The sequence below is a fragment of the Ascochyta rabiei genome, chromosome 2, assembly GCF_004011695.2.
Source record: "Ascochyta rabiei chromosome 2, complete sequence".
In the NCBI taxonomy this organism is placed as follows: domain Eukaryota; kingdom Fungi; phylum Ascomycota; class Dothideomycetes; order Pleosporales; family Didymellaceae; genus Ascochyta; species Ascochyta rabiei.
Window position 1 is genome coordinate 1,082,952 of NC_082406.1, and position 24,042 is coordinate 1,106,993.

Genomic DNA, 24,042 nt, shown 5'->3' on the forward strand with positions numbered 1-24,042 from the left:
GCGTTTGGACGAATACGGGGATTGCTGGGCTGCAAGGCGCCCACTCCTACGGTCCTTGAACGGCAGACCTGGGCAAAAAGAGCCTTGTCTCCCTCACCAGCAATCTGTTGATCAACCTCGCGGACGGACGCGGGCCGTGAAGCTCGGACGTGTTGGGATATCTTCCCCAGATCTTGTCCCACTCGCTCACTTGACCGCCAGCCGCTCCTTGCTCGCACTCCCCTCCTCCTTCTTGTCCTTTCCCTCAGCCGCCGCCAGCAACATGTCTTCCCCCGATGCGAAGCCCCTGCCTTTCGTCTACCAGTTTGCGGCTGGTAAGTCTCAATTGCCGAATCTCGGTGAAGCTCCGATGCGCCGGTGCGACGACTCACTGTGAATATTTGCTGTTTTTGCGGGCGTCGCATAGCACGCAATTGCACTCCAGAGGTGCAGCGCTGTTGCTCACGAGCTTCTCGGGTGCTACAATGAGCCATACAGGTGCTAACAGCTGACAGGTGCCGTGGCTGGTGTGTCAGAAGTGAGTGCGCATGCGATTAGAGGGTGCAGCTCTTCCCAGACCCAATATGCTAATGGAGCATGCGCATAGATCTTGATCATGTGAGTGTTTGCTGTGTTCACAAGACGCACAGAGCAATCGCTAACTTCTTTATCAGGTACCCGCTGGACGTCGTCAAAACCAGGATGTGAGCGAGCACACGAGCGGCTGCGCATTGCCCTTTCTAACACTATATAGACAGCTTCAGACCGGAAAGGCCACGGGTGAGGATGCCTACAATGGTATGCTGGACTGCTTCCGCAAAATCGTGAAGAATGAAGGGTAGGCTTGAAGCCCTCGGTGCGCTCGGTAATCATACTAACGCACAGCAGCGCCTCGAGGCTGTACCGCGGAATCAGTGCGCCTATTCTTATGGAGGCACCGAAGAGGTGAGGCTGCGCCAAGCATCAACCTCTTGACTAGAACGTGGTATTGACGTGAACCAGGGCCACGAAATTCGCCGCAAACGACTCGTGGGGTACCTTCTACCGCAACCTATTTGGCCAGGCCAAGATGAACCAGTCTCTCTCCATTCTCACCGGTGCGACAGCCGGTGCGACCGAGGCCTTTGTTGTCGTTCCCTTCGAGCTCGTCAAGATCCGTCTCCAGGACAAGGCCCAGGCGCACAAGTACAACGGCATGGTGGACTGTGTCACCAAGATCGTCAAGCAGGAGGGCCCTCTCACCCTCTACCAGGGCCTCGAGTCGACCATGTGGCGCCACATTCTCTGGAACGCTGGGTACTTTGGCTGCATCTTCCAGGTTCGCGCTCTCCTGCCCGCAGCAAAAGACAAGAAGGGCCAGATCACCAACGACCTGCTGTCTGGTGCCGTGGGTGGTACTGTCGGCACCATCCTGAACACTCCCATGGACGTTGTCAAATCGCGCATTCAAAACTCATCAAAGGTCGTAGGCACAGTGCCCAAATACAACTGGGCATTTCCCGCTCTCGGCACAGTTTTCCGCGAAGAGGGTTTCGGTGCCCTCTACAAGGGCTTCACACCCAAGGTGCTGAGATTGGGCCCAGGTGGTGGTATTCTGCTCGTTGTCTTCACTGGCGTCATGGACTTCTTCCGCAGCATGCGCGAGGGAAAGTAGGTCCATGAAGACCGAGCATAGCGAGAAGTGATTGGGTCTTTGAGTGGGCGAACGGAATCCCCATCTCTTCCTGCGAGCATACCAGCGGCAATTTTTGGCAAACGAACCGTGGTTGTAACGCTGTTCTAGCAGTCCGACAAATACATTTATCCTTCAAAAGCACAAGCTTTTATTGTTTTGAGCATCTGTGACTGAGGTCTGACTACCGTGGCTGTGCATACTCGACTCCTAGGTAGGAGTCGTTGGTAGTGTGAGCCAGATCCTTCAATAGCTGGAAAGAAAAAAGACCTGTAGTCTTTTAAGCATCTGTACACTTAAAACATCTGCGAGCTACTCCAAATGCCTGCTGATATATGAGGAACGGACGCTTGTATCCGGATGACTCATGCAACGTGAGAGCCTTTTGCCGAGCAATCGTGACGTATGTATAGACATTGCACAGCAGCGTTTCAGCAGACATCTCGAACATCGTCGACGTCATGGCCTAGAACGTTGAACGCGTTGGCATTGAGTCAGAGAGCCACGCGAAGCACAAGATCAGCCTTACAAATAAATGCACCCTCAGCGAACCTTAAAAGACGCCGAACAATGCTTTTCATCACAATGCCATTCGCTCGTTTCGCATACTGCCGAGCCAGCCGAGCCATGCAGCGCTCTCTTTCGTCGATGTCAGATCGCCTTGTGCGCTAGCGCCGATCGCGTAGAGCCGCACCGTCATTGACTTCACGATGACTGCAGATGATGCTGAATCGAGAAAATCTCATCGAGTCTCATCGAGTCTGTCCAGAAGAAATGTGTCAAGCTAAGCTTTTCACGGCCAAGGAAAGCTTGCTATCGCGCTTGATGCTCTTAATTCGCAACATTAGCCCAGGCATCCGCGGAACCTGAAATGGTAGCCTTTGTGGTAGTCGGTCAGGGATTGTCCGGAGTGTATGATGTCAGTGTCTGGACTATGATAAAAATGATAGCTGTGCTCCCTGCGGTGTACACGGTTGATATCTCGCATCCTCGCGTACCACCCATCGGTCAGCAGTCATGGTGGCCGACCTCATTCGCGACTCGCCGTTCGGGCATATCGTGCGTCTTGTCACTCGCAACAAATGCTTCCAGTACCCGGAGGAAAACGATCCCAACCTCTGGAAGAAATACGTCAACCAGGAAAAGTCCGGCTACGTTGCACACCACGGCAACACATCACCACCTGAGGAGGAGGTCGAGGAACTGCAACGGGCCCGCGGAGTAAGAGAACGCGAGGGTTCAGAGAGCTCGAATACAGAAGTCGGTGACGACTATAACTATGCGAGTGGCGTGAGGATAGACCAGGAGAAGGGCAAGGACCTGCATGTCATTGACTGGTATGGACCAGACGATCCACAGGTATGTCAGCTCTCCAAGTGCTAGCATATCATCACTGACAGCCAGCAGAACCCGCGCAACTGGAGTCGAGGAAAGCGATTCTTTGTCACTTTTGAAATCTGTTTCCTCACCTTTTCCGTCTACATTGGTTCCGCCATCTACACTCCCGGTCTCCAGGATGTCATGACTAGCTTCGGCGTCGCCCAGGTCCCGGCTACCTTGGGTCTGACCCTTTATGTCGCAGGATATGGACTTGGTAAGCACCTATCATACATCCACACAATGAAAGCGACTAATTCCTATGTGCAGGCCCAATCATCTGGTCTCCGTTGAGTGAAATCCCCCAAGTTGGACGGCTGTGGGTGTATATTGGAACACTGTTCATCTTCTGCTGCTTCCAGCTCCCCACTGTCTATTCAGTCAACTTTGGCATGCTCCTCGCATTCCGCTTCCTGACCGGCTTCTTCGGATCTCCCGCCTTGGCTACCGGGGGCGCCACCATCGCCGACATGTATCGACCGCAGAAGCAGGCCTACGGTCTCGCTGTCTGGGGTATTGGCGCCGTCTGCGGTCCTGTTGTGGGCCCCTTGATCGGTGGGTTTGCAGTCCAGTCTGGCGGCTCTGGCGTCCTCAAGGGCTGGAAATGGACCATCTGGGAGCTGTTGTGGTTGTCATCTTTCTGTCTTATTTTCCTGTTCTTCTTCCTGCCCGAGACCAGCTCCTCCAATATCCTGCACCGCCGCACCAAGCGCCTCCGCAAGCTTACCGGCAACGACAAGTTGACGTGCGAGTCGGACATGATATCTGCGGAGATGAAGCCCATGGATGTTGTGCAAATGTCTCTCCTCAAGCCCATCACGCTCAACTTCCAAGAGCCGATCGTCTTCCTCCTGAACTTGTACATTGCCCTCATCTACGGCCTACTGTACATCTGGTTCGAGTCGTTCCCGCTCGTCTTCACTGGGCTGTACGGTTTCAACCTCGGTCTCGAAGGCGTCGCCTTCCTTGGCATCTTGGTCGGCACGCTGATCGCTGCCGTCATCCTCTTCACATGGCTCTACATGTACCAGGAGAAGCAGTTTGACGAAAACGGCAACATCGCCCCAGAGAAGCGCCTGATCCCAGCCATGGTCGGGTGCTGGGGGGTCCCCATTTGCCTGTTCTGGTTCGGCTGGTCGTCTCGCGCGGACGTCCCATGGATCGTGCCGATCATCGGCACGGGCTTCTTCGGCATATCGGCCTTTACCCTCTTCAACGCCGTGCTGCCCTACCTCAGCGACGCCTATCCGGACAACGTCGCCAGCGTGCTGGCCGGCAACGACCTCATGCGTAGCGCGTTCGGCGCGGGCTTTCCCCTCTTCGCTAACGCAATGTACATGCGCCTCGGCATCGACTGGGCGAGTAGTCTGCTGGGCTTTTTGGGCATTGCGTTTATCCCGATTCCGTTCTTGTTGTACAAGTTCGGTAAACAGATCAGGCAGAAGAGCAAGAACGCTCGGAAGGACATTTGAGGATGTGAGACGTGGGTGTGGAGGTGCATTGCTGCGTTGCTGCGTTTAGCGAAACCAACTAGTGTAATGTCTTTATTAGATGCTTGAGCGCTGCTGTATGAATAATACATGTCGACTTTACTTCCACTATCTTCTCCACTACATGCCGTCGTGCGTTTGATCCTGTATCAAGAGGAGACTGGCAATGAACAGATACACGACAGAGCTGACGAAGCCTCATATTTACAACGAACGCTATAGTCCAAAAAAAAGTCCACAAGCGAACTATCATTAGAGATGCAGGGCCTCCTATAGCGCATAAGAACAGGATAGTCCTAATGGCCCCTGTGTCAGTGCGTATTCAACGCTACTGCATTCGTATGATTCTTGGTATAGAAAGTACATCGGCTCTCTCCAGAATAGATCGATTGACGTAAATCTACAGCAGATCAGCCTCGTCTACATTCTCCCCTCTCCGCGCCGCCAAATACACTCTTCCGCTCTCGTACGCGCCGAGATACAGTCCCGCGCCGACAAACGTCCACACGGCCCGCAGCGCCCCGCCGCGCCACAGGCCCTTGTAGCCCTGCTCTTGGACAATCTCCTGCGTGATCTGCCACGTGCTCTTTTGATTCTGACGGGAGTTCTTGACCGACTCGCCCAGGGCATCGACAAGCCCGGTCTTCGCACCGCCGTTGGATGTGCCGTTCTTCCGTGCGGAGTCGGAGCCATGCTCGCCCGAGGCGGCGCTCAGCATGATGCGCGTCTTGAGCACATCGACGGGTGTCGTGATTACGGCTGCAACCGCGCCCGCGCTCCCTGCGCTAAACGCCGTGATCATGCCGCTCTCGACTATCGTACCCCGTGTTAACCCTTTCTCGTCTCGGTACTCGCGGATGCCCTGCTTCAGCCGCTCGAACATGGGGAACTGCATCGCGGTGAAGGGCAGATTGCGGCCTGCTAACGAAGCGTAGCCGCGCCACAGGGCTAGAGGGTTCGAGCGAAACTTTTGAAGCGTTTGGATCGTGGCGTTGGAGGAGGAGCGGTCAGACGATACCATTTGTGCGTTTTGCTTGATGACTTCTGCTGGGGTGAGGATGGCGCAGGATACGAGTTCGGCCAGGGACGAGGCGGCAGCGTGGATGACGGGTGTGGGAAGGAAGCCATTGGGATATGAGGATGTCGAGTTGAGGTCAGTGAAGAGTGATTTTGTGCGTTCGTAGGTGGTGAAGAATGCTCCCGCTGCTGGTTGTCAGTTTGCAATTCTGAACCCAGCATCATCGTCTTCCATTTGAAAAATTCCCGGCTCTTTCTGCACGCTCAACGAGATAGGACGTTCATACAGGAAGGTAATGTTGCGATAATCACACTGCCGATTCCCTGATACATGCCGCGAAACAACGCGGGACTCGGCTTCCCCGTCGCCGAGTTTGTGTACAATCGTGCATAGTCTGAAGATTGGAACCGCGTCTTGAGTGTGTCGAGTGGGTATACAAGTAAGTCTACAGTGAACGCTGCAACTGCGCCAGCCTAAGCAGTGTCAATTGGTACCTTGTATGACTTGGTCAAGACGTACAATGAGAATATCGCTATTGGTGTTACCAGACATTTAGAGAACAAGAATTGGAAATAAATGTAGATGTCTGATTAGATTATGCATGTGGCCGATCAACTTTTCAGACGCGAGTTGACTGCAGGAACGCGACGAATCAAATACGTCACCGATTGGTCTCCGATAGGCCAAGCTGGACCGCACGTGAGCAACTCATTCACAGCAACAAGGATGCTGTTATGTACAAACCATCTAATCTGATAAACATCATTAGCAGACGGTCTGTCTGCTTATCAAGATATGTCGCGTAACGACTTCGTTTCAGTAGTTTGTATTCAGCTAAGGGGTATCTATAATTTCAACTAATAAGCACATCTCGCTGGGACTGTGTCGCTCACTCCGTGCCGTCTAATAACATCCCGGCGAAGTTTTATACCATACAGTATCGCTGAAGGGAGGGTATTCACATCCCAGAGTCTATACCAGTGCCATGAACTCCTGTGAGAAGATGACAGTAATGTCAGGATTCGCTTAATAATATAACGCCGGTGAAAACACTTTTCATGATTCATGTTTCATGTTGTTGCCAGGTCACAGCTTTGTGTCCTGTCGGGTTGAGTCACTCAGTCTCCGGTAGGGCGCAGGTAACGTTCCACTTGGCCCTGGCCGGGCACTAGGCCCTTGCGTCGTGCTGCGACTGGTCGCACCCGCGTTTGTGCTTGCAGAGGGTCTGGAAGTCGAAGTCGACGTGGAAGTGGTTCGCTGATGTATGGTTGCACTCATGAGCCAATGCAGCTGCATGCGCATGCTGTTGATGGCGGCGTTGGTGTGCAGCATCTCGTCCTTGTTGCGCTGGCTCTCATTGATGACCATCATGGTGGTGCGGCCTTCGACTTCTGTGAGCGTGTTGGCGATGCGAGACACTTCGTCGCGCAGGTTGTCGTGCAGCGTGAGGAGATGATGGATCTGCGAGTCGAAGGGTGGTTCGTTTGTGCCGTTGTCGTTGCTGTGGCCGGCGTGTGAGATTGAACCTTGCGGGAGGCGGAAGTCGGCTGCGGCATCGTTGGGATCCAAGTGATCGGCCACAGGGAACGAGGCGTCGTTTGCGTTGGACGGATACAGCATGTTGGTAATGTTTGTGAGGCCGTCCTCGAGGATGCCCACCTTTCTCGCCAACGGCTCCATGCGCGCTTCATTCCTCTCGATGCGAGCTTGCTGGTCCCGAAAGTGCGGGGCCATGGTGGCCATGGCGCATGCCAGCTCGTGCTGTATCACGTCGGCGCGCTCAGATCGGAACTTGCAGCCAACAATGGTACCCTGGCAGGAAACGACATGTTTCGGACACGCGTTGTTGATGTGGGACTTGAGGTCCAGTCGCAGCAGGATGGCGGCACAAAGGGCGCATGAAGTGGTGCGGTTGGGGCACAGCGCCCGCTGGTGTTCCTAACGTAATGGTTAGCCAGGGCTGGCGAGGCTGCCAGCGGGGCGGCGTACCTCGAGATCTCTCCTCATCAGCGAGGTGTGGCAGTCGTCGCAGGTGACGGTGTAGTGCAGACAGCCCTTGTGGAAGTCCTTCTGGGTGGTGTGCAGGCGGCAGTCGGCGGCCGGACACTCGACGGGCGTGTGCTCGCAGTACAGCATGACGTGGTCGTGGACATTGACGCGGTGGTCGAGCCAGGTGCAGCCGGACCTGGTGTTGGGGCACTTGACGAGCAGCTCGTCCAGCATGGTCTCGATGATCCTGGGGACGGGGCGAAGCGCGTGCTCGGCGTCGACGTGGCGGCGGCAAGTGGGACACGTCTTGCGGGCCGAGGGCTGCGGGGCCCAGGCGTGGTCGAGGCAGTCGCGGCAGAAGTAGTGCTCGCAGGGCAGCTGGACGGGGCGGTCGAAGGGGGCGTGGCAGATCAGACACACGAGGTTGCTGTCGGGCGCGGCCGGGTACTCGAGGGCGGCCATGTCCGGGGGCAGCTTGAGGCAGGTGCTCTTTCGACGCTTCGACGAGGGTGAGTGGGATGCGCGGAGGGCCAGGGGCGAGGGGGCGCTGGGAGGGCCACCGACCACACGCAGTTCGGACGGCTCGGACAGCGCGTCTGCTTCGTTGGGCAAGCCGCCGTGGCTGGAGGCCCGCGAGTTGCGCCGGTCGTTGGGCGGCGGGATGGGCGACGGCGACGACATGGCGGACGGGGCGCGGTCGGCGACGGGGATGAGGCTGACGAGGACAATGAGGTCGACGGTCGACGAGGAGCAGCCGTGCGACAGTGCGGAGGTGGAGCGCGTTCGACGAGGAGGAGGAGGAGGAGGAGGTGGTGGTGGTGGTGGTGGTGGCCGCTCAGGACAGCCGTCGTGACTGCAGGGCACCGGCGAGGGCTGTTATATGCGCGGACGGGCGGGCAGGAATGGAGGCATGGCTCTCCCCAAGCACAAGCACAAGCACAAGCACAGGCACAAGCACAGGCAGAAAGGGAGCCGCTGTGGATCAGCAATGTTGCGCCTGCGTTGTACAGAGCAGAGACATGGACGCAGCCACTGCGGAGCCTCCGACGCGGCTATGGTCCGGGGGCCGAGGCGCGTGATTGGGCGCCGGCGGCTGTCAGCAGGGCCCATGGCCAGCATCCACGACGACGGCCAGACAGCAGCCGACGCCAGTCCGTTGCACTTGCGCCTGTACTCGTCTGTGTGCTGCATGGGGGTGCTGTAGACCGCAGATCCATTCTACAGCCCGTGTCATTCGCACCCGCAGCCACCACGCGCGCACATCTCGCCAGCCCTCAGCCCAGCTTCGCCGTGTCTTGGGAGGCATCCATCCATCCGCACACTCCTCACCACCACACCACATTACACCACACCACATTACACCACACCACATTACACCACACCACATTACACCACACCACACCACACCACGCGCCACACCACGCGCCACACCACACGCCATGTCGACCAATCCGCCGCAGCTGTTCCTGCTCGCCGACCACATCAAGCTCTCGCTGCTCGAGCGCCAGCGCGCCGTCTCCCTCAACCTGCCCTCGCACAGCCAAGACAGCCAGATCTCGCGCTCGCTGGAGCAGTTGCGCTCGGGCATCGAATCGCTCGAGTCGCAGGTCGAGGACACATCCGATGAGCACGACTCCCCTCTGCTCCAGCAATCGTCTGCCAAGCCTAACAACACCCAGATCCATAACGTCCCAACTCCCGCGCCTGCGCACCCAGCTCACCGAACTCTGTGCGCAATTCCCATCCACCTCCACCTCCACCTCCACCACCTCGCCCACACTCGCCCAGCCCAACGATCCCTCGCTCTCCGCCGACTTCGCCGCCGCACAATCCAAGCCCCGCCACGCCTCCAAGAGCGTCCGCTTCACCGACAACGACGATGGAGACGCCGACCCCAACCGCTCGGCCCTCTTCAATGCACCCTACCGCGACGACCCAGCCCGCGATCCAGAAGCGCCGCCGGACCACACCCACCTGGACAACCAGCAGATCCACGAGTACCACAGCCAGGTGCTGCGCGACCAGGACGACCAGCTGGACACGCTGAGCGCCTCGATAGGGCGGCAGCGCGAGCTGAGCATGCAGATTGGCGACGAGCTGGACGGGCAGGTGATGCTGCTGGACGAGGTCGAGGAGGGCGTCGACCGCCACGATGCCCAGTTCCGCCGCGCGCGTGGGCGGCTGGACCGCTTCAGCAGGAAGGCGCGCGAGAACTGGAGTCTGACGCTGATCATCGTGCTCATCGTCACTTTGGTCCTGCTCATCATCATCACAAAGTGACGGACGGGCCGGGAGGGAAAAATCTCTCATGTATATATGGCGCTTCAAGCCAAGGTGCACTTTAGGCCAACGCCAACCTCCTCCCTCGCCTCGGCGCTCTGTTTCAACGTGACTGAGATTTCCACATTGGCAACGACTAGAACGTACACTACATGCCACAGATCCACCGCTCTCCGCCGCCACCACCGCCACTACCACCACCACCACAACAGCCACTGCTTCCGTCACGGCAGTCGCGAAAGCGATTCACGCCACTGGAAAAAGAAGCAAAATAGAACGATGACGACGACGACGACGACGGCGACGATGATGATGATGATGATTGTAGGTCCCAGATAAACGCCGTTCTATGCAATGGTAAAGTGTAGGTCGTAGGAGCCAAAGGCCGTCGCTAAAGAAGAAGATGAAGAAAAAAAAAGGTAAAGGAAGATGAGGGGACCAACACGAGGCGTGCTCAGCCTGCGCAGACGCGGGACGAGAGCAGGAAGGGTATCGCGGTGTAGAATATGCAAATGAAACGCTCTTCAATGGGAGATTCGCGGTGCTGAGCCCTGCCGCAGACAGCCAGCATGGCATGGTGACGGGTGACGGATGACGGGTGACGGGTAACGTGACCGGTGCATCGAATGAATGTCGAGTGTCGAGTGTCGGGTGTCGAGTGTCAAGTGTCGAGTGTCGAGTCCTGGCATGGGCGAGAGGACGGCCTGCTCGAGGTACGTATGGTGATGCAGTATGGTTGTGACCCATTACAAATGCATGTGTGCTTGCGCTCTCATCCGCTCAGGGCAAGTCGAGCGCCTTCTTCGACTTGTCGTAGACCACATAGGTAATGGACACGGCGGGAACAACCTTGAGTAGATTCGGGGTCAGGCCTCTAAACAGACCTCGAACGCCCTCGCCCTGAAGCGTCTGCCGTGTCACGTCCATGATGCCCGTGTACGTCTTGGGGTGTAGAACGGTTCCTTGGCTCTGCAGTCGAGTCCGCAGCACGTTGAGCGGGTACACCGCACTGGCTCCGAATGCGCCAGAGAAGCCACCAATGGCCGCCGTCATGAAACCGCCTGGTTCGGCGTCTGATTCGTGGCATCCGAGCTTTTTGGCGTTGCGTCTAGCGACATAGCGCTTGAGGTATTCGAAAGTCCCAAGATCGAGTGCCGCGTAGGGGAAGATTCCAAACAGACCCATTGGCAGTCCGCGATAACAGGCGACAATACCTCCACTCTGCCACATCTTCTTGGCTGTCGCCCAAATAAGGCGGTTGCCATGCAGTCCACCAGCGACCGTCTCACACTGCATCCGGCTGTAATCGATGAGTATGCGCGTTTGGCCAGGATGGTGCGGACTTACAATTTCAGGGTATCGATGGGGTAGACGGCGAACTGCGAGACCATACCCGCAACTCCGCCTGAGACGAATTTGGACCAAGAGTGGATGGCCCCTGGGTCGTTGTGGCCTTCAAATTTGGCAAATGCGCGCTTGGTAGCCTGCTCTTGTTAGGGATGCATTGGCGGCCTCTTGGTGATACTTGCCTCGTATGCGCCAAACTTGATGGCTGACTCTGGCATCACCTTGATGACGTTCAAGCCGTTTCCTAGTATGGTTAGCTATGTTGCTGCAGGTGGAACAATCACACCTACCAGCATAGAGACTACGCATGCCGCCGGCCCGCCATAGCTCCTTCATGGCCACGGCGAGTGGCTCCCATGCGCGGACGGCGCTCTTGAAAATATTGCCAGATTTCGCCGCAGCCACGACTTCTTGCTTGACGGCGGTTTGCGCGATAAGGTACACCTTCAGTCGGTCGAGGGGAGCGGTCGATGTGCGAGATACAATGCCTGCAATGCCTCCCGCCACGAAGTAGCCTGGATTGGGAACACAACCAATCAGCATGGTTCCGAAGCTCATGATTAGCCCCCTCTGCGACTCGATGAAAGGAGAGCCAGTCTCCCCATCGTCGAAACATGGCGGGAGTCGTTGCGACATGGCGGAATGTGGAGCAGAAGCCATGTCTAGCGGTACGGCGTGATCTGATGGAAAGCCATAGCGTGGCGTCTTCGCGACTAGAAACAGGGAACCAAGAAAGAAGTGAAGAAAACGCTTTGAAGTACCTAATCCTTGTATGGTGTCGTCGCTTACGAGGACGTCGCCTTCGGCGTTGATTTTTAGTGTTGCATTGAAGTATGACATGACGGCTTGGAGGTTCGGCGCATTGACGGGTATAAAGAGCAAAAAATCGCTGTTCGGCGTCAGCGTAGTCGATGCTAGAGGTGCAGATAGCCATACCGCCATTCCTCAAAACTGATATGTCCATCCCCGTTGGTATCCACTTCGGAGAAGAAGTTATCGAGCTTGGTGTTCGGGACCGCGAGGCCAGCGCGTCGCAACGCACTTCGAAGCTCGTCTTTGGAGAGCTTTCCGTCGCCGTTGTTATCGATGCCGCGGAAGAGCGCTAGTAGCTCTTTTTCCGTTTCCTCGACAAAGGTTCGAAATTCTGTGCATTGTCGGTCAACAGCCGTGGTCTATGTTCTCCAGGTAAGACGGACCCTTGTAGGTTATGCGACCATTGCCGTCCGTATCGACGACCTTCATGACCTCGCCAAGGAGCTCGTCCGCGTTCTTGAGAGCTGCAACACGCCTGTCAGCACACCTCCAGCTCGCGCCTGCAGTACCCCGGTAGGTGGCGTCTCTTACGATGGTCCAGTTTGCGCAGGCCCTTCTTCAGGCCTGCGAGGTCCAGGTGGCCCTGCTTGCGCATGTCGAGGGTCGCCCATAGCTCGTCTGCCTTCGCATCGGCGACGCTTGCCGTCTTTGTGTCGTCCATGGTGGCCTTGCTATCTTCGGTCTATCATGACTGTGCCGCGCGACGCACGAGGAGGGACGGCTCTCGACTGTGGGCGAGGAGAATGACTGAAAGGATGGGAGCGGACAGGGAGCGGATTCGTGGGATTCGCTCGTGGGGTATGAGATCAGAGGGCTGAGGTCGGAGGGCCAGGAAAAGGCTAGCGGAGCAGGAAAGGGAAAGCCTGCAGTTCGCCGGTTTGGCGCCTCGGCTGCTATTTCCGCGCTCTCACCGGCTACCATTGTGTACTCGGCCAACGACGTATCGCGTGAATACAATCGCTAGGCTGGGGACAAGTGAGTGTCGGAGCTGCACCGTGTTCGGATCCTCGCAGCTCAGCTTGTTTGTTAGTCGCTCCTCCAACATTGGGGTGAACAGGCGTTAGGCATGTGTTGTCTGGCTCTACGTATTCGAGCTTTCTGAACTTTGCTCTGGCTATGATTCTGACTCTCCCTCGAGGGCAAACAGGGTCTCTACCGCACGTCAAAGGGGCACGAGTCGGTGTGTTTCGTGTCCGCCATCTGAACAGCATCATGGCGTCGAATTACTGGGAGTCAACCCAGCGGAAGTTCTGGACCTTCACCAAGCAGCAGTTGGCACTGGAGCGCAAGATGATGGAAGAATCGGAACGAAATCTCGTCAGCCTGTACCCTTTACCAGACAGACGGCACTTGAGTATCTACTTCTATCACCGTACGTCGTTTTGACCATTCGCCGTGTCACAGTAGCATGCATACTAATCGGGGTAAGAGTTATCGAAGATGGCCAGACCACTGGGCATTCGACAACAGGCACTGGCTTCAGCTCAAGTCTACGTCCGGCGTTTCTACACAAAGGTCGAGATCCGCAGGTCGAACCCGGCGCTCGTCCTTGCAACGGCTCTGTATCTAGCCTGCAAGATGGAAGAGTGTCCCCAGCACATCAGGATGGTGCTGGCAGAAGCTCGGCATTGCTGGGGTGAGCGTCCTCCCGTGTACGAGATGGTGCCCTACTGACAGTCCGAGTAGACACATCCTTCAACGACATCTCCAAGATCGGCGAATGCGAGTTCAGTCTGATCTCGGAGATGAACTCGCAGCTCATCCTGCACCACCCGTACCGCAGCCTCAACGAACTACAGACGCAGTTCCAGCTCACACAGGAGGAAAACGCCCTTGCGTGGTCCATCATCAACGATCACTACCTCACCGACTTACCACTACTGCACGCACCTCACGTCATCGCCATTACAGCCATGACTCTCGCCATTGTGCTCAAGCCCACGCAAGGCGGGCTGCAGATGAGCGCCGCAGGGACGGCAAGCGCGCTCCAGGCCCTGGGTAATGCGAGGGGTGGTGGTGGAGCCGGCGCGCAGGGCAGGGTGCAGAAGCTGATAGACTGGTTGGCGGAGAGCAACGTGGACATTGACGCTGTGGTGGAGACGACGCAGGAACTGATCAGTCTGTACGAGGTGTGGGAGAGCTACACAGACAAGACGTGCAAAGATCAGATTGCAAAGTTTGTCAAGGCAAGGGGGCTGGACAAGTGACGGAGGATTGTGCAGCATTGACAGAGTTGAACTGCGACCTGACAGAGACATGCGCGAAGTAGAAGAGTGAGTACTAGTTATAATATAATTACAGAAACATGCACGAAATAGAAGAGTGAATACTAGTTATAATACAATTACAGAAACATGCACGAAATAGAAGAGTGAATACTAGTTATAATACAATTACAGAGACATGCGCGAAGTAGAAGAGTGAGTACTAGTTATAACATAATTACAGAAACATGCACGGAATAGAAGAGTGAATACTAGTTATAACACAATTACAGAAGCATGCACGAAATAGAAGAGTAAATACTAGTCGCAACACAATGACAGGAACAAAGTAGTTCATTTACAAAGATGGGCGAGAATGCAACAGCCAGTCCCAAAGGTGCCAACACATGATGACCGTTGTACCCGAACATGGGCGACATGTTCTGAGTGGGGAGATGCTGATATGAGGTGTTTCGAGCATGGGGAGATCAATGCGTAGCTGCTTGCTTGCTTGTCCCGCGAGTGTTTGCGCCGGGATTGGCTTGTCATTTTTGAGTCGATCATGTGAGCCCTGGCAGGCCAGCAAGCACGGGCAGGCCATGACCATGACAAGCGCAGACATGGGAATGTTTACTGTTGTGGAGGCTGTTTTGGGCAAGGCTGGCGAATTGGCATTTGGTGGGCGGCAGTTGGATTGTGCTTGAGCTCGATGGGAACGAGCAGGCCATGCGGGGAGGCGCAGCTATTTTGGTGGTCAGGGTCAGGGGCCACGATTGGTTACCGGAGGCAGACCGAGGGTTTCGTACGTCACACAGAAGACGGTGGGGCCATGCGTGGATGACGGAGCAAGTCAGACATGGACAGCGTCTGGCCGTCTGGACTCTGGACGAGGTGTTTGAGATGGCTGGGTGAAGATGTGTGGTTGCGCGATGCTAGTCACTGCTGCGAGGCGACGTGTGAGACATGCACCACCTCCGTGGGCGACCGTCGACCGTCGACAGATTTGATGAAGGGCGCTGGCTGCATTCCAGAACAACGGTAGGCGGCTGCATAGGGGAACGATATGCACCCGTCGCAGGGACGAGTCACGAAAGCCAGGCAGGACTGCCCGCGCGGCTCCCGTGCTCCTATAGGCTGCAGCAGCGTCGAGGACTGGCAGCGTCGAGAGTGGAGAGAGGAGGGTGCGCGCGCCCTTGCCGGCGAGGGACCGACAGCGCACTGCTGCTCTCGCCGTGGGACGACCAGGGGGCCAGCCAGACTGCGTGGTGCAGTGGCGGCAGCGTGCCTTCCCCTGGAGGCCGACAAGAGCGCTGGGCATGCGGGCTTGGGGAGGAGCGGTCAGGCCCTCAGGGCAGCAGTGTGGACTGTGTGGTCACTGGTCGTCTGCTAGCCACTGGCCGTCTGCTAGCCACTGGCCGTCTGCTAGCCACTGGCCGCCTGCTAGCCACTGGCGAGCTGGACGAGGCTGTAGCGTGCAGCAGCGCACAAGCGTGCTTTGTTTGACCCTCCGCGCCCGCCGTCCGGGGGTGTGCGGTTGTGCGGGTGTGCGGGCGTGCAGTTGTGCGAGGACGCTCTGCTCGACGCTCTGCTCGCCGCCCAGCTCGCCGCCTAGCTCGCCGCCCAGGGACTGGCACTGGAGGCTGCCGCCTGCTGGCTTGCTGGCCCAGGCACAGGCACAGGCGGCCGTCTGTCACAGTGTCACCGTGTCACGGCTGCTGGCAACAGTGCGCACGGCGGACCACGGGTGCGATGCGTGCGCGCCGGAGCCTCTTCGCTCGGGCGGGCGCGGGCCTGGTCGAAGACAACGAAACGAACAGACGTCCGGCCAAAGCGCCCGCCAGCCAAAGAGGCATGGTGCAGGCGCAGTGGCGAAGTGCGCGCCCAATCGCCGCCTAGCACCCACACAAGGACCCACCCTCTCGCTAGCCACGCCCGCTGACTCGCTGCGCTTGTGCGTGCCATTCAAATCGCCCCAACCCTTCCCTTCCTGCTCCTCGCTCTCGCCTGCACCCAAGCGCTCCCATTCCCACCTCCCGCCTCCCGCCTTCAAGACATCTGAAGACATCTGCTCCGCCTCGTACCGCAACCCGCGTAGTTACCCCCCTCGCCCCTCACACCCTCGACCGCTGTCTCGCGCCCTCTGCTGCTCACCACCACTCGACGCCCCCCCTCTGCCGGCTTTGCCTGGTTGTGACACCGATCCCTCGCTCCACCGCCCTTCTGCGCAGCCCCCCGCCACCGACTTCCATCCGCTCTCCCATCAGCACGACCAGCCACCATGTCACAGTTCTTCAGCTACGGTGCCCAGCACCACACCCACCACCTCAACGCCCACCAGCACAACAACAACAACAACAACACCAATAACAACAACAACCACCACCACGGCGGCCGATCGCGGCGCGCACCTCGCATCTCGGCCCAGCACCAGCAGAAGCAGTTCCGCCAGGTCCGCACGCCCAAGGAGTTCAACGTCGAGCCTCCCACGTCCATCGCATTCAAGCGGGACTTCGAGGCCGCCCGGTCCTTTGACATTGAGGACGACGAGATGTTCTGCCCCTTCCACCTGCTCACCGAGGATGATGTAAGTCATTCAGCCCGCGACATTCGCCACCCGGTCATGTCGTAGCATCTGCCACAACAGGCACTGACACGATGCATAGCTGCAGTCCATCCACTCTTCGGGGTCGGACCGCTCGTCACTGTCAAGCGGCTCGCCCGAGCAATCGCCGCTGCAGCATCAATTGCAGCCCACCCCCTCCTTTGTTCTGTCCACGGCAACCAACCCATACACGCCCTCCAACTTCCAGCAGAACAACGCTTCGCAGACCAAGCTGCACCAGCCACTAGCGCAGCGCACCCGCAATGCCATCCCCATCGTCGACCCCTCGACACGAAACATTGCCAGCCCACCACCGTCCGTCTCCCCCAACCGACAGATGCAGCAGCAGTTCATGTCGCAGCGACGCTGGTAGGCTTCGCAGGCACGAGGCTCGGCGACTGTCCGGTTCGGTGTTGCGGCGTCTTCCGTTGCTTGCTAGTGGCTGCCCTTCCACCAGGATCTAATTCTTCTTCTTGATATCCTCCGGAGGATCAACGTCTATACCATGACTCTCCCACCTGTACAAATCTACGATATCTTCTTCGACATCTTGGGTATACCACTCGCACCTGCAACGGCGTTGCACTGGCGAAACACACCATTCTCGAATAGACCGCGGGAGCCTCCTGTCTCCAAGCGATTACGCATTACGGCGGTTTGCACAATTCGGTGTTTTTGGGTCGCATTTGGGGTTATCATCAGCGTTCTAAAGACTTTGAAAATCTTCTGGGCTACAGATATCGGTGTTCTGTAGCGTTGCTGCTTACTTTGCTGTTGCCCGGCTTGCCTTCCCAGGCGGCCATTACACAGGGTAGATTTCTTTTGTCCGGTCGGTTCTCGGTTTCAGCGGTCGGTCTATACCAATTGGCGCGAATTTCGAAGCGGCGGTGTCAAAGCGTGTTGGGCTCATTGGTTCTGGGTGCATGTCGTCTGGGTGTCTGATCAATCATTGTACGACGCTGGGATGATTCTACGCAGTCACTTGGCGTGCCGGGTCTTGTTTTCCTTTTTCTTTTTTTCCTTTATTCCTTGTATGAGGCTTCACATACGACCCTATGAGCGGACGGTTGGGGCTGATCTTCTTGGATGTTTTGGTCTCATTTTCTGGATTTCCTTGGGGATGCCGTTTTCCTCATACTTGACACGCCTCTTATCGAGGGCAGTGAAATATCTTAGGATACGCAATCGCAACTAACCCACTCTTCATCACTCTACCTCCAATGCATTGTGACTCAGACTCAAATGATACGCACTGTTAGGAGCCTGGTCTGATGCATCAGCAACGGCAGCGGGGCATCCGAAGCTCTAGCTCCATGGCTTTGCTTTCACCGGCGTGTCACTGGTGACCGGCGACCTTCAGGAAGGTCTGGCGATATAGGAGATAGGAGACCCAGACAGCTTTGTGTGATCATGTGCGCATGCGGGGTACGTGACCATGCAGCTCAAGGGATCTCTCAAAGCAACACGAGTCTCGGGTGTGAAAACAACGACAGACCTCCCCAACACAAGGATAAAAGCAAAGCAGAACACGTTAATCCCACGCGGGGGTGCCCGTTGAGCACATGCAGGAGCACAGTAGCCCTCCCTATCCGCCCACGGCTGCGTGCCGTGGGGAATGTAAGTTCATCGGTCGCTGTCACTACCACAACAAGCCCTCCCGCCTGCGACACAATGGTCCAGGCACAGTATCTTGTGCGATGTGGGCGCGGGCCAGTGCTTTGATATTGGCGTTGCGTATTGGACGTTCGCGGCCAGACGCACCATTCGTAATGGTGATAGCTCCGTACTGACGTCATAAAGTCTTCCTTGGCCAGTACCGAGGATGGCTTCTTCAGCTTTGGTAGAGCTTGTGTTGTCCTTTCCTCCGCGAACTATCATCACTGCAGCCAAGCCAGACTTCCCTTCTCTCAATTCCATCCACGCTGTCAATTGAGATACTTGAGGTACCACGACGCCATAATCTATCACTAGAAACTCCAACAACCTCACCGCACCTCCAAACAACACGAGCAAGATGTTCTCCGTACGCTCCATCGCCGCCCGTCGCGCGCCTTTCGTTTCCGTCAGCACTGTCCAACGCGCTGCTTTCTCACAGTCAATAGTGCGCTGTGCGGGCAAGGAGACCAAGCTCCGTACGTGCAGTTCTGTCGACACGACGCGTGGTGCTCTCCGCGGCCGAATGACTAACACAACAACCAGACACCGAGGGCCGCGCAGATGAGGCGGAGCAGCTCAAACAGAAGCAGCTGAAGAACCAGAAGGAGGGCAAGCAGCACTGGGAGGAGGGTCTCGCCAGTGACAGCGAGAGCATTGTATGTATATCCGCATGAAGCACTCTTGAAGCTACACCTTGCGGTGCGTTTAGAGGCTATGCTAACACCTACGGCAGATCAAGGCTGACAGGAGCGAAACCAACGCCTCGACCGAGGACTCGATCAAGAAGCTTCAAGAAGAGACCGCCAAGGTCGCCGGCAAGAAATAGAGAACCCGCCCCACAAGAATTCAGCTGCCCAGGGCATAAGCGAAAAGAGGAGCGAGCAGATATCCACAGGAAGGGGCATTATACTGCCAGATGTATACGATCAGTTTTAACAAAGCTGAGACGAGGACATGACTGTCATATCTCTTTAAATTAACAATTCAAACGACCATGTTTCGAACCTGACGCACTTGAACATCTGACGCTGTTTAACATAGGCTCAGTTGCACTATCAACGATGGTGACTACTCACAGCGATCACCAAACAGCAGGCCCAACGATACAGACTCAAGCCACGAACCACGCAATCTCACTGCAGCTTCGCTAGCCTGTCACCAAGCACTGTGTATCACTCACAGCTGACTCGTCTTCAAACTACAGTCCCCGCAAAGTTTGAGTCATCTGTGGGTAACATAGGAACGGGTGTCAGCATTCTACCAGACGATGGTCGTACTTGAAACCGAGTATAGCCCATGGAGTGATTTGTCGGGGGTGTCAGATTCTGGGTGGATGATGTGTGTGTGTGTGTGTGTGTGTGTATGTACGGTACAGATTATATACCATGTCACACATGCTTCGACGGAAGTTGGAGCCTACTGAGATGACATGGAGGCACATAGAACCCGCAATCTTTCCTAGCAAGTTGCCGGGATAACAATCCGACCGGAAGGATGCAGTCACCGACTCGATATGCGGCGATATGCGATGGTTTAGTAAGAACCACGCACACCTTGTAGCGTGCTTGTGTTGTATCGTGTCTATTAGGGTGTTATAGATTATCTACTACTGAAGCGCCTGGGAAAAAATGCAGACTTGTTAATAAAGCAAACCGTCCCAATCTCCAGAATCAATCAAAAGGGTATATAGCGCCACAACCAACATCCCCAGCACCAGCACCAGCACCAGAGCAGCCCAAGAAAAAGAAAGAACCCCCCCCCCCCCCCCCCATCTCATATCAGGCCATCACCTCCCTTTCCCCTTGGGACTCCCCGCCCGCGCCCCAACCGGAAACCACCTAACGCCATCGCGCATCCGAATCGCAAACGCCAAATACGCCTCCAGCGCCTCCTCGGGCGTGTCGAACGTCTTGTCCCGGTGCGTCCACATCGTGAGGTACCTGTCCGACGTCGCGTCCTTGAGCGCCACGTACCACGCTCCCGAGGACCGCTGCTTGGGCACAACCGTCAGCCGCCGCCCCCCGAGCCCCGTCACGCCGGAGACTTGCTTCAGGCATGCGCTCTTCAGCATCGTGAGCGCGTCGGCGTCCGGGTCGGAGATGGGCGAGTCGACGCGCTTGGGAGGTGACTTGGACCGCTTGGATTGGGGGGGTGTCGAGGGCGTCTTTGCTGAGGCGGGTTTTGCGGCAACGGCGGGTTTTGGAGATGATGTGAGTTTGGGTGTAGAGGGAGCTTTTGCTTGGGATGCGGCTTGGCTTGATGATGTGGGTTTGGGGGATCCGATTTTGGGGGACGATGGCTTTGACGTCGGCTCCTTGGTGGCCTTTGTCTTTGAAGAGGGTTTCTTTGGTGTAGATGCTTTTGCAGGCGATGTGGTCCTCGGGAGTGTGGTCCTCGGGAGTGTTAGGTTCGGGAGTGTTGGATTCAGAAGTGTCGTCGTCAAAACTGTTGTTGGTGGAGGTGTGGCTTTCGGGGTTGCGACCTGTAGTGTTGGTTCCTTCGTCGGCGCAGTTTTCGATGACTTGGTCTTCGAGGACGAAGCCTGGGCGTTCGCAGGCGTGTCTTTGGAGGAGCTCTTCTTCGCTGTCGCAACACTCCCCGGTTTAGGTTCTGGCGTAAGATCGATCAAAGACGCGACTGGGGCGCCCGTCGGTGCTGCTGAGAACTGCCCGTTGGCGATCTGGCGCGCGCGCTCCTTAACACTGACAAACATCTTGGACGGAGCGGTAGAGTACACGTACAGCAGGATGACCCGGGGGATGTGCACACTTTCTATTATTCCCACGACTCGTTCAGCACGCTTTGGCCACTGTGTGCACAAGCCTGCACACCCCAGAGCTGCTAACGAGAGGCCATGTTAGAGTCAGGAGGATGGTGGCGACCGAACCGTAATTACCGCTCTAGGCACCAGGAAAAGGGGCGAAACTGTGCAACTTGAAGAGTAACCAGAATAGCTGACGGCAGAGCGCGGCTCCCGTCAGCAAGATATTATGGTCACTCTTGCAACTGTCCCCCCATGCAATATCTCGATGCGCATGTCTTGCATGATCGCGCATGCAGTGAGAGCGTGTGGGTGGGATGCAGCCCTAACGCGTCGATCTGGTTCGCACACTAACATTCCATCTGTGCATGAGCTTGGATCGCTATCACGTTTGATCCAAGCGTCTATGTGCGCATGCGAGCCAGTCTAAACACGGACTGTAAAATGTTGTCTTGAGCAGAGTTACCACTCCGTACTTGTGGGTCTCAATGCAGCGAAATCGCTCACGGGATTGTGGGCATGTCCACCATAATCTGACGTGTGTGCGCAGCACCGTGATTACACGCCCAGCCTGACAAGCTCCCACTTCTATTCCCTTGTCGTCATCTTGTTTGATGCAGATGCAGCCCTAAAGGTAGTCCACGTTAGTAGCGGCTATGGATCGTTCGATGTCTTTTCTATGACAAACGATGTCGAAGCGGTTGACTCGGTCGTTATGGGCGTATACAGTGTACCGTAATGTACGTCCACTTACAACAACATTGAGATGCGTTGATATCTACCTAATGTTTTACGCGTAGGAACGAATCGTTCAGCAGTGCAGAGGGTTCGTGGTTCCAGCTTCGCGCTGCTTATTGTCCAATCGAGAGCCCTGGTTCCTGCTGAGAACACCTACTGCCGACAGATGTGTGCGAGATTTATATGAAAAGGTTTTGTATACAGACAATTTATTATATTAAATTTCTACATACAACCATAGGACGTTAAAAACAAGATCTCCTGTCTAGACGGCCGTTTGTTGTAGCACTATTTTAAGAAGACCGTTGTGCGCATTTTTATTTTTAGAAACTACGCCTCTAAATAAGCCAAACTTTATCTAGATTAATTTACTGACCCTCTATATTATATAAACACTGAACTAGAAATAAGGTTCTAGTCTGTAGGCTTTATAACGTACTCCACAAGCGAGTAACCAGCACAAGCAAGTGACTGGAGCAATTTTACACCAAAAACTAGGATTTTTGCACTCTAATATCTCCTCCCACACTAGTTAGATCTGTCTAGAAATTTTAATTCTTAGCTGCACCTATATAATCTACAAGCTGCCTAGACAGCTAGGCTATAGCTGTTATATATGTTAAGGCCACAGCTCTGCCCACTATGCTAAGCATGCCTTAAAAAGGTAACAATGCTCACTTTGATAGTGAGACAGCGGCCAGAACAGTACTTATTGCTATTAGAGGTCAGACGTGGACGCATCCACATGCCTGAGGCTAAGAGTCTGAGGCCAAGAGCCTAACAATATACAAGAAGTTATTGAAAAAAAGCTAAAATACAGGGGTTATTTCGACCCACTCTTCTGTATCTCTACACCTGTTAAAAAATACGATTAGAGCTTTTTATAACTTAAATAATACCATTCTATAATATCTATTTTAAAATTGAAATGAATTTTATTAAGTAGTTTAAGAGATATTAAGCTCTAGATCTTTGGTTTTCTCTAGTTGAATCGCTCCAGTTACTCGCTTGTGCCGGTCACTCGATTGTAGAGTACGTTAACACGCTAACTGCTAATAACTAATAAAGCTATACTGGTAACTACGCTGCCTACATAAGTAAAATACAGACATAAGACCCTACACACCCAAAATTCATTAGAATCTAACGTACACAATAAAGCGAAATACAGATATAAGACTCTACACATTAAAGATCTATTATAATCTATCTTAACCTAGCTAGGATATACCCTCCTAAGCATCCTAGAGCCTATAGACGTCTAGTTACTGCACGCTGCCTAGTTATTTAACCTGGTCTTTTGTAAAAAGAATTGAATTTGTTAAACACAGACTACTCTCTTCTTAAACTATCTTATCCTATTAAAAAAGATCTTATCTTTAAAGAATATAGAAACTAAAAAACAAACTATCTACATAATAGATAGTACCTGTTACTGCTTAGAATAATAGAAGTCTCTAATAGGTATAGGTATTTACTGTTAGGCGCTAGGCATAGAGGTACCTCTGCTAGTCTTAGTAAGCTACTATAGGGCTAGTTAGCCCAGACTATATAAAGGTGTTAGATGTTATTACTAATACTCTAGTAATTAGTCTTATTACTACACACTACGTACCTTTATTTACCTACTATTATCTTTAACCCTATTCTTCCTTATAATTACCTTATATACTCTTTATATTCTAATTACTCTTATATTATAATTAAAGATAGACCTAAGCTACTATAGGTCTTAAACTAAATTATCTAGGCTTACTATCCTTAGAGAGGGACTAAGACAACCTACCTGTAGGAGAGCTAGTAGAGCGTAAGGTAACACCTCCCTTTGTAGATAAGGAGATACCTTAACAGACACTAAGTGTCTATAGTGCCTTAAGAGGATCTATAGGTCCTCTAGGTAGTATACCTTACCCTAGAATTTATATCTATAGGGTAGTTTTAGCTAAAGAGGGTTAGAATAGCCTAGAAGTAGGTAATTAGTAATAGGAGTTAGAAAACTTGTGTAAATAGTTGTTAGAGATAAAAGACTAAAAGAAACATTCTTCTTTTTATAAATTTAGACGTAAATATAATAAAGAAGATCTAGTAATAATCCTATACTTCTAAAAAGTACTAA

The 24,042-nt window shown here is 54.7% G+C and overlaps 10 protein-coding genes across 11 annotated transcripts, besides 20 other annotated features; 6 read left to right on the plus strand and 4 right to left on the minus strand.

Moving 5' to 3' along the window:
* Positions 1-262: 262 nt before the first annotated feature.
* Positions 263-1,633, plus strand: EKO05_0001288 (uncharacterized protein; the record flags this gene model as incomplete). The annotated part of the gene is made up of 7 exons (XM_038937463.1): positions 263-314; positions 495-517; positions 587-597; positions 654-683; positions 734-817; positions 868-924; positions 982-1,633. The coding sequence occupies 7 exons, from the start codon at positions 263-265 to the stop codon at positions 1,631-1,633; spliced, it is 909 nt and encodes a 302-aa protein (XP_038802043.1).
* A 1,035-nt stretch (positions 1,634-2,668) lies between these two features.
* On the plus strand, positions 2,669-4,500 carry EKO05_0001289 (GTPase-activating protein; the record flags this gene model as incomplete). Its single annotated transcript, XM_038937221.1, has 3 exons — positions 2,669-3,010; positions 3,059-3,245; positions 3,299-4,500. 3 exons carry the CDS (start codon positions 2,669-2,671, stop codon positions 4,498-4,500), a joined length of 1,731 nt encoding a protein of 576 aa, XP_038802044.1.
* Positions 4,501-4,918: 418 nt separating this feature from the next.
* EKO05_0001290 (uncharacterized protein) lies at positions 4,919-6,088 on the minus strand (the record flags this gene model as incomplete). Its single annotated transcript, XM_038937240.1, has 3 exons — positions 4,919-5,721; positions 5,823-6,009; positions 6,056-6,088. 3 exons carry the CDS (start codon positions 6,086-6,088, stop codon positions 4,919-4,921), a joined length of 1,023 nt encoding a protein of 340 aa, XP_038802045.1.
* A 534-nt stretch (positions 6,089-6,622) lies between these two features.
* Positions 6,623-8,206, minus strand: EKO05_0001291 (uncharacterized protein; the record flags this gene model as incomplete). The annotated part of the gene is made up of 2 exons (XM_038937531.2): positions 6,623-7,474; positions 7,526-8,206. 2 exons carry the CDS (start codon positions 8,204-8,206, stop codon positions 6,623-6,625), a joined length of 1,533 nt encoding a protein of 510 aa, XP_038802046.2.
* Positions 8,207-8,446: 240 nt separating this feature from the next.
* Positions 8,447-8,484: a tandem repeat.
* A 370-nt stretch (positions 8,485-8,854) lies between these two features.
* Positions 8,855-8,961: a tandem repeat.
* Positions 8,962-8,964: 3 nt separating this feature from the next.
* EKO05_0001292 (uncharacterized protein) lies at positions 8,965-9,805 on the plus strand (the record flags this gene model as incomplete). The annotated part of the gene is made up of 2 exons (XM_059635640.1): positions 8,965-9,179; positions 9,205-9,805. 2 exons carry the CDS (start codon positions 8,965-8,967, stop codon positions 9,803-9,805), a joined length of 816 nt encoding a protein of 271 aa, XP_059491623.1.
* Positions 9,269-9,307: a tandem repeat.
* A 163-nt stretch (positions 9,806-9,968) lies between the features above and the next one.
* Positions 9,969-10,021: a tandem repeat.
* Positions 10,022-10,081: 60 nt separating this feature from the next.
* Positions 10,082-10,127: a tandem repeat.
* Positions 10,128-10,381: 254 nt separating this feature from the next.
* Positions 10,382-10,412: a tandem repeat.
* A 24-nt stretch (positions 10,413-10,436) lies between these two features.
* Positions 10,437-10,486: a tandem repeat.
* A 99-nt stretch (positions 10,487-10,585) lies between these two features.
* On the minus strand, positions 10,586-12,626 carry EKO05_0001293 (uncharacterized protein; the record flags this gene model as incomplete). 2 transcript variants are annotated; one of them, XM_059635642.1, is made up of 8 exons in its annotated part: positions 10,586-11,105; positions 11,153-11,289; positions 11,335-11,396; positions 11,443-11,667; positions 11,914-12,041; positions 12,089-12,296; positions 12,349-12,429; positions 12,497-12,626. In XM_059635642.1, the coding sequence occupies 8 exons, from the start codon at positions 12,624-12,626 to the stop codon at positions 10,586-10,588; spliced, it is 1,491 nt and encodes a 496-aa protein (XP_059491625.1). The 2 variants fall into 2 exon arrangements, with proteins under 2 accessions (XP_059491625.1, XP_059491624.1); XM_059635641.1 differs by having other exon boundaries at positions 10,586-11,396; positions 11,443-12,041.
* A 436-nt stretch (positions 12,627-13,062) lies between these two features.
* Positions 13,063-13,095: a tandem repeat.
* An 82-nt stretch (positions 13,096-13,177) lies between these two features.
* On the plus strand, positions 13,178-14,172 carry EKO05_0001294 (RNA polymerase II holoenzyme cyclin-like subunit; the record flags this gene model as incomplete). The annotated part of the gene is made up of 3 exons (XM_038937236.1): positions 13,178-13,337; positions 13,395-13,601; positions 13,652-14,172. The coding sequence occupies 3 exons, from the start codon at positions 13,178-13,180 to the stop codon at positions 14,170-14,172; spliced, it is 888 nt and encodes a 295-aa protein (XP_038802049.1).
* A 1,572-nt stretch (positions 14,173-15,744) lies between these two features.
* Positions 15,745-15,791: a tandem repeat.
* Positions 15,792-16,151: 360 nt separating this feature from the next.
* Positions 16,152-16,215: a tandem repeat.
* Positions 16,216-16,447: 232 nt separating this feature from the next.
* On the plus strand, positions 16,448-17,144 carry EKO05_0001295 (uncharacterized protein; the record flags this gene model as incomplete). Its single annotated transcript, XM_038937498.1, has 2 exons — positions 16,448-16,753; positions 16,833-17,144. The coding sequence occupies 2 exons, from the start codon at positions 16,448-16,450 to the stop codon at positions 17,142-17,144; spliced, it is 618 nt and encodes a 205-aa protein (XP_038802051.1).
* Positions 16,474-16,508: a tandem repeat.
* Positions 16,509-16,546: a tandem repeat.
* Positions 17,145-18,785: 1,641 nt separating the features above from the next.
* Positions 18,786-19,253, plus strand: EKO05_0001296 (uncharacterized protein; the record flags this gene model as incomplete). Its single annotated transcript, XM_038937593.1, has 3 exons — positions 18,786-18,903; positions 18,971-19,083; positions 19,161-19,253. The coding sequence occupies 3 exons, from the start codon at positions 18,786-18,788 to the stop codon at positions 19,251-19,253; spliced, it is 324 nt and encodes a 107-aa protein (XP_038802052.1).
* Positions 19,254-19,764: 511 nt separating this feature from the next.
* Positions 19,765-19,789: a tandem repeat.
* A 331-nt stretch (positions 19,790-20,120) lies between these two features.
* Positions 20,121-20,165: a tandem repeat.
* Positions 20,166-20,179: 14 nt separating this feature from the next.
* Positions 20,180-20,197: a tandem repeat.
* Positions 20,198-20,213: 16 nt separating this feature from the next.
* EKO05_0001297 (uncharacterized protein) lies at positions 20,214-21,140 on the minus strand (the record flags this gene model as incomplete). Its single annotated transcript, XM_038944943.1, has 1 exon — positions 20,214-21,140. The coding sequence occupies one exon, from the start codon at positions 21,138-21,140 to the stop codon at positions 20,214-20,216; it is 927 nt and encodes a 308-aa protein (XP_038802053.1).
* Positions 21,141-22,353: 1,213 nt separating this feature from the next.
* Positions 22,354-22,499: a mobile genetic element.
* A 49-nt stretch (positions 22,500-22,548) lies between these two features.
* Positions 22,549-22,693: a dispersed repeat.
* Positions 22,694-22,702: 9 nt separating this feature from the next.
* Positions 22,703-22,966: a mobile genetic element.
* Positions 22,967-23,076: 110 nt separating this feature from the next.
* Positions 23,077-23,354: a mobile genetic element.
* Positions 23,309-24,042: part of a mobile genetic element that runs on past the window's edge.